This window comes from Ochotona curzoniae, unplaced genomic scaffold, assembly GCF_017591425.1.
Source record: "Ochotona curzoniae isolate NIBS_2020 unplaced genomic scaffold, NIBS_Ocur_1.0 scaffold_3223, whole genome shotgun sequence".
Classification (NCBI taxonomy): Eukaryota; Metazoa; Chordata; class Mammalia; order Lagomorpha; family Ochotonidae; genus Ochotona; species Ochotona curzoniae.
The window spans coordinates 505,444-517,468 of NW_024467108.1; the positions used below are offsets into that span (position 1 = coordinate 505,444).

General features: G+C 42.4%; 1 protein-coding gene across 1 annotated transcript; it reads left to right on the forward strand.

Moving 5' to 3' along the window:
* The first annotated feature begins 10,206 nt into the window (after nt 1-10,206).
* On the forward strand, nt 10,207-11,148 carry LOC121145479 (olfactory receptor 56A1). The gene has a single exon (XM_040964352.1). The coding sequence runs from the start codon at nt 10,207-10,209 to the stop codon at nt 11,146-11,148; it is 942 nt and encodes a 313-aa protein (XP_040820286.1).
* Nucleotides 11,149-12,025: the final 877 nt, after the last annotated feature.

The window sequence follows — 12,025 nt, forward strand, 5'->3', positions numbered from 1 at the left end:
TAATTTATGCATACTTTAAAATTTATGCATGTTTTAGCAATATTAAATTACAAAAAATTACCCTTGTAACGGTTAGTGTGTAATTCTCATACACTGTTGTGGAGTCTTATGTTGGTAGACATTGCTTTAAAAGTGCAGTAAAAATGAACAAGTCGAATGTCACTTAAAAACAATGAGTTTCTGAGATTGTGTGTATTAGTGACATCACCTCCATTTCTGCTTGAAGAAACACAATTGTTTTCTTGCATCCTGTGTGTTGGAGATCACCTAATGTCTGTGGTCTAATTTGTGTGTATATTTGGGTGGGTGTCTCCATGTGTGCACACGCTACTGAAAAGACACACATTCTGTTCAGCCACGGAAAAGTCCAATCACTGCTCCCTGGAGGTAAGGTGCTGAGCTGATGAGAATGTCCCATCTTGGGGTTCATTTTAGTAAAACAAAGCGATGGTGGCATTGTTACCTTTTTCCTGCCTCCTCATTTATTAAATAGATCATTTCAGACAGCATTACACCCATCTTTTTCTTGACATATAAAGATAAATTAAGGGTGAGGGGAGAAGAATTTGGTTTTTTCTATTTCAGGTTGAAGTACAGATTTTGTTTGGCTTGGATGTTGGTATTTAAAATCTAGGTTCTGGATGTTTGGTTCTGGGTGTAGGGACTTAAAATCAAGGCAGCTGTCTTGGAAAGGCTGGGCAGTGTTATATCATATTTATTGGAATCAACTTATTGCCCATTGGCTCTGAAGCAGCTGTTTTTGACCACAAGATGGAAATGTGAGTGGAAGATGATAGTGTATCTGTATGGAAAAGCCTGGGCTCCTACCCTCTCCTTCCCTGACAAATTTCCATCTCCTTTAAATCAAATTTCCATCTCCTTTAAATCACTGTATTTGTGGGAATGTTTGTTTTGGAATACTAATGTATAGCTTACATAATATGTGCTTTTCATCTCAAATCTTCCAAGGTATACTTGTATGGAATTATATCTAGAAATCTCTTTTGTAAGGGTTTGCAGATTTTCTTTATGAAAATTCTATTTCATATTTGATATTTTAACTCTTAGCATAACATACTGGAACTTGTTGAAAACTTCAAATCATTTTTTTAGTTAGAATTCATTTGTTCTTCAGTCTACTCCCATTTCATCATAGCATTGCTTAGTTGCACCTCCTTCTGTTTCCCTTTATCACTTATGCTAATCATTTATCAATATTATGAAAATATTTTGACATTTAACTGTATCACAGCAAATGAAGTAATGTATTTATTTAAAAAGATTTATTAAGCATTTGAAAGGCAGAGTCACAGAGCTAGAGGAAATCTCTCTCTCTCTCATCCATGCACCAGCTCACTCCTTAAATGTCCTCAATAGCCAGGGCTTTGTCAGGTTGCAGGAGCTTCTTCTGGGTCTCCCTCTTGGGTGCAGAAGCCCAAACACTTGGGCCATCTTTTCTGCTTTCTGAGGTGCAGGGCTAGGAGGTGGTTCAGAAGTGCAGCTGCTTTTAGGGCTTTAAATGGCACCCTTAAAAGATGCTAGAGTCACAGTCCACTGAATTCACTATGCCAAAAAGTAAAAATTTGATGTTAATGACCTAACTTGACAAGTCAAAAATTTTTGAACTAGAATAGTAATTCCAAAGAACACAAGATTAAGGAGTTAAAAGAGAAGAATCAGTGAAATATAAAACAAACAATAAAGAAAAGAATTGGATATTAAGGTTAATCCTTTGGAAAGATCCATAAAATTGACAAAGCACTAGTGAGCTCTATAAAAGAAAAAGAGAACCAGAAAGCATCGGTATAGTGATTGAAAACATGCTAGATAATAAAAGAGTAATAAATGATGCTACAAACAACTCTAAACTGGTGAATGCTGATTTACTATTAAGAAAACCTTTGATGTGGAATTGCAACACCATATGCTGTATAAGAAGACTGAGAGTATGAATTCTCAAGAGATAGTTTCCCTACCAACCCTTCCTCTCTTTCTTTCCTCCTGCTTCTTTCCTGTTTCCGCCCCTCCTTTTCCCTCTTGCTTCCCTCCCATTCTTTCTTCCCCTCATTCCTTTCTTCCTTCATTCTTTCTTTCCTGTCTACCTCCTGCCTTCCCTTCCTCTCTCTTCTATTCCCCTTTCTCTTCTTTATTACCTAGATCCAAGTCAAAGACAGCAGGTAGCTTTACCATCTTCTCTTTCTAAAATTTTCTCCTTTATTGTCGACTAAGAATGTCTGCTTTCACAGGTCATGGCCTTTAAGGATTCTTGGTTATAATTCCCAGCAGATTCAGGCCTCGGAATTTGATTTTATCTCCCACAAATGTGATGTGGAAAACTCTGTCTGGACTCTGTTTATGTTAATGAGAGTATAATGATTAAAGTTTCCACATATGGAATGAGTTGGCATCAGAAACAGCACAACACATTGATTAGGTGGTTCCAACTTGGAGACCCAGATATCTTTTTCATTCTACCCTAATGAAAAGACGTCAGAACAAAATGTTGTTCCTTTAAGTTCTGTGTAAAACAGTATATTGGTGTTTACTAGAAAGCAGCCACTGTCAGAATTGCATGAAAGAGTAGGGGGACAATGGCAATAAACACCCAAGTTTCTTCTCCAGTACTTGGATCTCTGGCAAACAGAAGCCAGAGTACTCAGCTGAAATAAGCCACACAAGGAAATGTATTTGTGCTCAAGAAGGTAATAAACATAATAAACATAATAAACATAACCAAACCATAAACATTATGGTTGAACCTAGGAGTCAAACACACACACATGCACACAGCTTACTTGTTTCACATTATCCTTCAGAGTTATTCAACTATGCAAATGGGCACCCAAAAAATGATTTTAATGCACTGAAAATGCATGGAGATGATAGATTTGTATGAGCAACATTGAGTAAGAATACATTGAATCCAACACATCTGAACAGCTTGCTTTTGACCAAGTCAATGGAGAGCAAACATGTGAATCTAATCCTTGGGGATCTTACAGCATGATTTATTTGTAGTTTTGAGCTGAAACCAGGGAGGAATTGGTTGAAAAAGATTGATTAGTGCTCAGTTATGGCTAGATAAGTTTCTATTCAATGGAAGGTGACCATAGATTATATACTGTTTATTTCTCCACTTTAAAAAAACCTCTAAAAATGGAACATGGGATTTTGAATGTTTCTCATTGCTAAATGTTTTATAATAAATATGTGTGTATACAAGCAAATAAGTGCAGCTTGCATGTAAACACATATACCTACTCTGATACTTGCACAGTATATACATTTATTGAAACATTGGTAGTAACCCATAAATGTACACAGTCTTTATAAGTCGGCTAAAATTTTGTAAGATTTATTCATTGGAGAGACATAATAAAACAGAGAGATTTTGCATTTGTTGGTTTTCTACCCTCTTAGGTACAGCAGAGCAGGTCTTGGCAAGGCTGAAGTCAGGTACCAAGACCTCCTTTGTGGCATGCCACATAGAGAGCAAGAATCCTCAAACTTGGGCCATCTTTTGTTGATTTCCAAGTCTTTTATAGCAATGTGCATCAGAGGCAGAGTAGCTGGGACACTTAGCTGGATTTCTGATATGAGATACTGGCATTCAAAGTGATGCACTAGCTGCTGGACTACAGTGCTGGCCCTGTTAAGAATACATATAAAAATTTAAAAAAGGAAAATTGAAAAAAAAAGGTAAAAATGGGGAGAAATATTTTATTTTATTCCCACAAGGTATTACTGGGTTTGTAATATTATATAGCTAATTTATTTACAACTAATCTATTTACATTTTGATCCCTGTATCTAGTTGACATCTTGGCATGGTGTTAAAAATAATATTTTTGAACATCTGAGATCAACATAGAGAAAATTAGCTGTTCCAATTCATCCTGATACCAAGAGTTGAATTCAGAAAACTTTAAAAGAAGGAACATTGCATAATTCTATGAATAAATTATGGAAAAGAGTATAATACATACTATCTATTCTACATACTGGGAAATCTCTCAACGATGCAGGTGAGGATAGTGAAAGTGGAACGAGGGAGAGAGAGTGCTTAGAAGGACAAGAGTAGACAGATACAGATTTTAGTCACAACTCTGTTTCATATCCTAGTGCTCACCTCTCAGTTGTGGTCCTCAGCACTATAGCATCAGGTAAGATGAGGATCTCAGGAGACAGCTCATTAGTTGCCAGTGCCCAGAATCCCAGCTGGCTCGGAGAGGGGGGGGTGGGAGAAAGTGAGGAGCTGGATGCAGATGATAAAACTCAAGACTTGTCCAACAGAGCAAGAGAAACAGCTTGGCTCTGGGTACTGGCTGCAGGCAGCTGACTCCCCCAGAAGCACTTCATCTTCACATCACCTGTGAGTTCCAGGGCCAAGGGAGGGGGCAGTGCTGTGCTGTACTGGGATGGTAGCATCTGGATTGTGAGAAGACCCAGGGCAGAAGGCTTTGCTTCATGTTCCTGCACAGCTCCCATGAAAAGAGAGAGCAAAAACTTGAGCGGTGGTATTGGATGTGGGACCATTTAGAAATTCTAGCTTCCTGCTGGAAGGGACTGTTCTAGAACATAGGCAATTCCGTGACAGTGAGTGCAAGGAATTCCTTGAGTTTCACAGCTGAGAACGTTATGCAAGCCTGCCCAGAAAAGCAGGCTAGGAATTTGTGAGAGGGAAATTCCAGTTACTGGACAGGGATGATATTCTGAGTTTGATGTGGCACTGGGCACCCAGCTCAAGCAGGGTGCAGGGAAGAGCTGCTGAGGAAGTGTTATCATTGTCCTCTCTCCCAGTTTTCCACTGCAGACAGCAGATATCCTCCTTTGGTGAGTGAACAGGAATTGTGCCCCATAGAAAAGCTTTCTCTGAGATTTTCTCCTAATGATACTATTTTTCCTATTCTCTGTGAAGTTTAGTCATGTATTTGGAAAACATATCCATACTTTCGTAAAAATTATATAAGAGATACTCACTATGTAAAAGAAATAGCTCTACTTTCCTAAAACTTCCTGCAAAGGAGCCTTTTAATGTCTTTGTTCCAGACAGCCTTTTCTAGGTTTCTAAGTGGTACAGCTTCAACAATGCTCCTTCAATCAAGGTGCACAGAGCTGGTGAGAATCATCTAAGCATAGTTTCAGATGAGCAAAGCAGAACAGAAGTCACCACTTTCATTCTAGTTGCTGTTACTTCTGTTGATATAAATTCCAAATATCTCTTATTGACTAAACTTTTCAAAGGCTTAACCCACGCTCTGCCTAGACTTCCATCTACATTTAATGCCAGATACCAATCACTTCTCTCCTCCTATTTCTTTTCTGTTCTTTCTGCTGTGGTGCTTTATGCTAAGTATGTTCTTAGTAATATCTAGGATGGGAGGGATGAGCTGAATTAGACCAGCTCCCCACAGTGTGATAGGCACAGTGAAGGCAGAGATGAAGATGGATCAAAGAGTAGGAATTGCGAAGCATGACCACAGATGTGGACACAAATAGCAGAGTCAGGTAAAGGTTCTTTCAGAGACAAGTGTTAAACTGGGAAAGAGAAGAGGGAGAAGGCAAGGAGAATGATAATGCATGATGATGGGATGCTGTGCAGTGCATGGTTGTAAGCTATTTAAGGCAAGGGTTATTTTGTACCCTAGTGCATGTATAATGGGAGAAGACTAGTAGATCAGAGGACTGAAACAGTAGTGTTCCACTCATCAATGACCAGGCTTTGCGATCAGAGGACCCTTACATGAAATGGTTTATGGAAAATCCCCAAGCTCCAACAAGCATTCTGTGTTATGACTCTTCTTGTCTCAGATAGCCAATGCTGTATCAGTCCCTATTCACACCAGGACTTTAATTATATGGCCTTCAATCCCACATCAATTTCCTTTGACCATTTAGTTAATGTATTTTTTTAATTTTTAATTTTTATTTGTTTTTAGGGAGAAGCCCCACCCAGTCTCCCACCCACCCAGGTCCTGGATGTGGGGCATGCTCCGAGGTTATTGCTCAAGTGGTTCTGATGATTCAACAGTTCTGAATTACTGCCATGCTCACTACTCCAAGCACAAGGCGGTTGTTGGAGATTCCACTGAATGACATAGTCCATCATAGCGTCTCTGTTTGCCCAGTATTTTCATTGCCAACATATAGCTGAGGTGGTTGATTGACTTGTTCTGTCCTCTGTCATTTGATGGGTAGCATTCTGAGTCCAAAAGCTTGATTGGGGGAATCCCCAAAGAAACTTTGTCTAAGTTGTTTTCAGACCAGATTCTTCTATGTACTAGCAAGGACAGGGCCCAGTACAGTCCATTGCCCCGATCAGCTGGTGATTGCAGTTGCTGGGTTGATTTTGTTTCCATCCCTGTCTTCCTCTGGAACCAATGGGTGTTTGAGTCTAGCCTGGTTCTGCCCAGCGCATACTGGGCACCAGTTGGTGCAAGAACCTAGCTGGGCATGTCCTGTGCTCCATCCTGGTTTCCAACCTTACTTGTGGGCTAAGGTTTGCTCAGAACTGCCCGGTGTGCCTGTTCCATCGCCTTATCATACATTGATGAGCCATTGGTGCTACTTTGCCCATCCTGTCCAGCCCCCAGGTCCAGACCATCTGTTCACCAGTGGGAGCTATGACTTGCCAGGGGAGCTTCCCAAGTTTCTCCCCTGATCCCCTTCCAGACACAGTTCTCATACATGCCACTGGGCTTTAGGCCAGTGCCTGGCGTAGTCCGGCCCTTCACTTGGCTTTGCATGAGCTAGTGAATGTTGTAGTCTGGCCCACCCCACAGCCCACTCAGGATGCACACTCGAGCACTGCTGCCCCATCTAGTCCAGACTGTCATCGGTTCTCCAATCTGTCAATGGCAGGCTCCCCAGTCACACCTAGCCTAGTCTGCCACCACTCCATCTCTTGAAGTAACCTGTGGGGGTAGAATTTCCATAGGGTTTGGTTCACACATCCCCCACAGAATCTTTCCTCGGGCATGGTTCTCTAGCATGTTTGCTAATCTCATGCCCCTGCTTAATGTGACCAGTCTCCGCTGGGTCAGTTCTGTTTCCAGCCCTGTCATCCACTTGGACCAATGATTATTGTGGTCCAGCCTGAGCTTACCCACTTCATACTCAGTCCTCACACAAACCAGTGGGAGCTGCAGCCTAGCTGGGGCAACTCCCCATAACCCCCACCAGGCCTGCTCCCTTCCCTAGTTCCCATCCATGCGAGTATGTAACACAGGCTTGTTCAGTCTGTCCCACCTCCCATTAAACTGGTACTTGTCAATGGGCATTGAAGCCTAGTTCGACCCAACCACCCCACTATCCAGCCCACACACATACTGGCAGGTGCCCTTCTGTTTGACAACCCTGCCCCGTCCTGGTTTCCGTGCTCTCCAGTGGGAGTAGTTACCCACGAGGGAGGTGCCCACTATCTGCCTACTAGGCCACCCCAACTTCTGGATTGCGCACTCTCCAGGTGGTTCTGGCATTAAGTTAAATGCCAGAATTTGCCCCGGTGCCAATCTCTGCCATCTGATGATGTGGTAAAGCCCTTCCCACACTTGCCCAATCTATTTTTGCTTGCAACATTTGGAACAGTCAGCCCAATCAGGCCCTTCCCCAATCTAGCTCACATGAGGCCCACAGGTGTTCCCCTCATCTGTTTCAGCCTTTGCCTTCAATGCTGTGGCATAGTATCCCTGCCTCCTGTAGACCAGTTGTTGTAAGAGCATAGGTTGGAATGACATGTGCTCCATCCTGATTTCTAGTCTTTTTTTTTTTTAGTTGAAATTTGTTTGGCCCTGCCCTGTCTACCCCCTTCCAGTTGCAGCTCCGCCCACTCCACATCATGTGTTAGGATGCTCCTTCGGGTGTTGCTGCCTTGACCTGCCCAGAATGCCATTGATTCCTTTACCCAAAAGTGATGGCAGGTGCCATGCTTAGCCTAGCTTAGTCACTCGCCACCCACAGCATACAAACTAACCTGCAGGACTTGTATTTCCACAGGGTTAGGCCCACACTTCCCCCATAGAGTTTACCCCTGGACCAAATTCTCTTGCGTGCTGGTAGGTGTCTTGACCGAATGTGACCAGTCCACTGTTCCATCACCCAGTCAAGTTATGGTCCCCAGCTAGACAGGGCCCCATGCATAGCTTTGGTGTGGACTGGTGTGTGGCAGTCAGTGAACTCTATGCTAATAGCCATCCTCAGGATTCCTAATTTGGCTGGTGATTCAGTCTGGCTCAAATAGACTTATGGATTCTCCCCTTCAAACCTTGAGGTGTCAGTTCCACGCTTGCCCTAAAGTTTCATGTCCCTGTTCCTGGGAATCGCAAGGAATTCATGTCTCACCTACACTAAAGCTGGCCTTATTCATGGCAGCTATTTCTTATCATAAAAACCCCAGAGCTCACTGCTGGGCGGCCAGCAGGCAGAGCCTGGCAACAATAATTGCACTGGCTGCCCAAAGCCAAGGACTCAGCCACGGCCTTGCGGTGGTGGCTTTGGCTTGAATCCCCAGTTGGATTCTGCCTGGCAGGGGCACCTCCCACAAGTGCCACCCTGTATGGGATTTGAGACCGCCCCCAGCCCCAAGTTCGGAATCCACCCTGACTTGTCCTGCCGCCAGCTTTTGGTGGCAGGGTAGAGCTGGACGTTAATCCAGCTCCCAGGCTTCCCTCATGGCTACTCACCCTGAGGGGATGGTTGCTCCTGGGCCAGGAGAAGTCAAGGACTCAGCCACTGCTTTGTGGTGGTGGTTTTGGCCTGAGTCTCCTGTCGAATTCTGCCTTGCAGGCTAATTAATGTTTTTCTGTGTTGTTTTAATTTTTTGGTGGGAGGTTTGGAACCAATTGCAAACTCAGAATCATAGCATTTATTTCATAATCTCTTTTAGGATTTAGTTATTTTTATTGGAAAGGAAGATTTACAGAGAGTAGGAGAAAAAGAAATATTCTCCATCCACTGATTCACTCCCCAAAAGTCCTCCAGGGCCAGAGTAGAGCTGACCTAACCCTTGGAGTCAGGAGTTTCCTATAGGTCTCCCAAGGGGATGCAGGGTCCCAAGCCTTTGGCCCACCTATTTCTTTTTTTCCAGGCAACAAGCAGGAGTGGACAGAAAGTGGGCAGCAAGGATAGGAACTAGCACCCACATGAGAACCTGGTACATAGAAGGCGAGGTCTATACCTACTAGTCTACCATGCCAGCCTTCCTAATCATTATAAACTTAATATTTTATGTATTTTTGTTGTTGTTCTGAATTAGTAGCTTGGGGATTCTCCCCCTCCCCCGCCTTCATTCTGTTGGCTGTATCTTCACTTCATTGATTGTTTTCCTTGATGTGTGAATCTTCTGGTTTGGAAAAAATCGTATTTGTCTACTTTTGTTTTTGTTTCCTGTGCGGAGGGAGTCTTTCCTAAGACATCGTTGCGCACTCCAACATTTTAAAATGTTTCCCTTACTTTTTTTCTAGCAACCTCTAGGTCTCAGGTCATCTTGAACATTAGGAACAGCAGTGGGAAAGTAAAGAAAAGAAAATTAGATGTATTTAAATGGTAATAGTAACTGTTTGCTTAAGGACTTGTTTCCTTATTTACATATATGGAATCCTGGCATGTATAAGGCAAGGACTTTAGCTGCTAGGGTGCATCGCCAGGCCCTTGTCCTCTTCATATTTAATCAATCTTTATTTTCTTCTAGTTTATAATAGGCTTGGGAGTATATGATAAAGTTTTTAATCTCAGGTTAATTTAGGTGTAACATCAAAGGTGAGTTAAAGATGAATCTTTATCACTGTGTGTGTCAGCATTACTTACTAAAAGAGTCCATGGTTAGAAACACCCTATGGAATGTTTGTGAATTCTAGATGACTCTGTAAACCAAGTTTCCCAGGCCCATGGAACCAAAGTTAGTCAATTTGTCAGCATCATGTAGAAACTTTTTTGAAGTTTTGTAACATGTTCAAATTATTTCCCTTTTGCCTAACTTAGTACTGGTGTGTATGTTCCAAATTAACTTCAGAAATCATTTCTAAGGCTTCTGTTCATGTCGATATTCATTGAATTTTGCTTTCCGTTGTGATTTGTCTTGCATATAGTCATCAACTTCAGGATGTCAATGTGCTGGAGGAATATTTTTCAGCTCTATCTTTTTAAAATTGATCCAATTTCTGTGTGTTCCATACACAGGTGAAATTTCCTCAGTTTAGGATTTATCTCATGACACTATCCAGCAATGACACTGCTGCAGTCTCTGAATTCCTGCTTATCTGCTTCCCTAACTACCAGAGTTGGCAGCACTGGCTGTCCCTGCCCCTCAGCCTCCTCTTCCTCCTGGCCATGGGGGCCAATGCCACCCTCCTGATCACCATCCTGCTGGAGGCCTCTCTGCATGAGCCCTTGTACTACCTGCTGAGCCTCCTTTCCCTGCTGGACGTTGTGCTTTGCCTCACTGTCATCCCCAAGGTCCTGGCCATCTTCTGGTTTGACCTCAGGCCCATCAGCTTTTCTGCCTGCTTCCTCCAGATGTTCATCATGAATAGTTTTCTTCCCATGGAGTCCTGCACATTCATGGTCATGGCCTATGACCGCTATGTGGCCATCTGTTATCCACTACAATACCCATCCATCATCACTGATCAATTTGTGGCCAAGGCTAGTGTCTTTGTTGTGGTTCGAAACGTTTTGTTGCTTTCACCTGTTCCCATTCTCTCTGCTCAGCTTCATTACTGTGGAAAAAATGTCATCGAGAATTGCATCTGTAGCAACATGTCTGTGTCCAGGCTTTCCTGTGATAATTTCACCCTTAACAGAATCTACCAGCTTGTGATTGGTTGGACCTTGCTGGGATCTGATTTCATCCTCATCTTCCTCTCCTACACCTTCATTTTACGGGCTGTGCTTAGGTTCAAGTCTGAGGGGGCTGCAATGAAGGCCCTGAGCACATGCGGCTCCCACTTCATACTCATTCTCTTCTTCAGCACCATCCTGCTGGTGGTGGTGTTGACGAATGTGGCCAGAAAGAGTGTCCCCATGGATATCCTGATCCTGCTCAATGTCCTGCATCACCTTATTCCCCCTGCACTGAATCCTATTGTGTATGGTTTTCGTACGCAAGAGTTAAAGCAGGGATTTCAGAAGTTACTGCAGAAGGGGCTTTAACTATGTGGAAGGGATGATCTATAGAGACACCAGTTACACTGTTTCCTCTGTTTCTATTTTGGGATCTGGGGTTCAGATACAACATGAATGCTCACATACTGAGTGTTTTGGACCCACTTTTGTTCTTCCAGTGTCAGGAATTAGTGTGGACTCCTTAGTACCTAACTGAAGTTGATTTGCTGAATTTGTAAACCAATGTCCTTAGGGGTCTAATTTTGTGTCTTGATATTTATATATTCAAATCATTTCATCTTCACAAGAATTATGTATGGTAGAATTATGTTTCCACTTTATACTTTAGAAAAAAATTTAGGAAGAAATACAAATGTCTGTAATGACTGGTGGAGCATCAATTCTGTTGAACTCTTGAGTTTCTCCAATTCACAACACACTTTCCTCCAATCAGCTCTTTGCTGTGCACCTCAGGTTGTGATGTCTGGGTCATTTTTGTGAATCTGCTGCTGCCCACAGGCTTTTTTTTTCTAGACTGATCTCCTTCAGATCAAGAAGGATCCAGGAGGAGATACAAAACTGAGGGATATCATCACCACCTTTTGCTGATCAGCTCAGGTATCTTTCACAAAATAATAGCGTTAGTAGTAATAATGACAATTTTGTCAACCTATGCCCAGCATAAGCCTTACGCATTCTTTTGGAAAGGCCAGGACATGAAGATCCATAAGGAATTAGAGGTGGAAAAAGAGAAGACCAATAGTATAGTCAGTGGTAAAATCAACTGTGGTGGTATTGGAGATGTTATTTATACTCAAAACCTTGTCCCAAATGGTCTGGAAATTAAGACAGTCACAATCTAATAAAAATAGGTGAAAACTTATTATGTAGTTAGAGGCAATGGTGTCATTGTTTACATAGATAA

Bases quoted from the DNA above. Each gene is read 5' to 3' on its own strand.
- LOC121145479 (XM_040964352.1), top strand. From the start codon at position 10,207: ATGACACTATCCAGCAATGACACTGCTGCAGTCTCTGAATTCCTGCTT.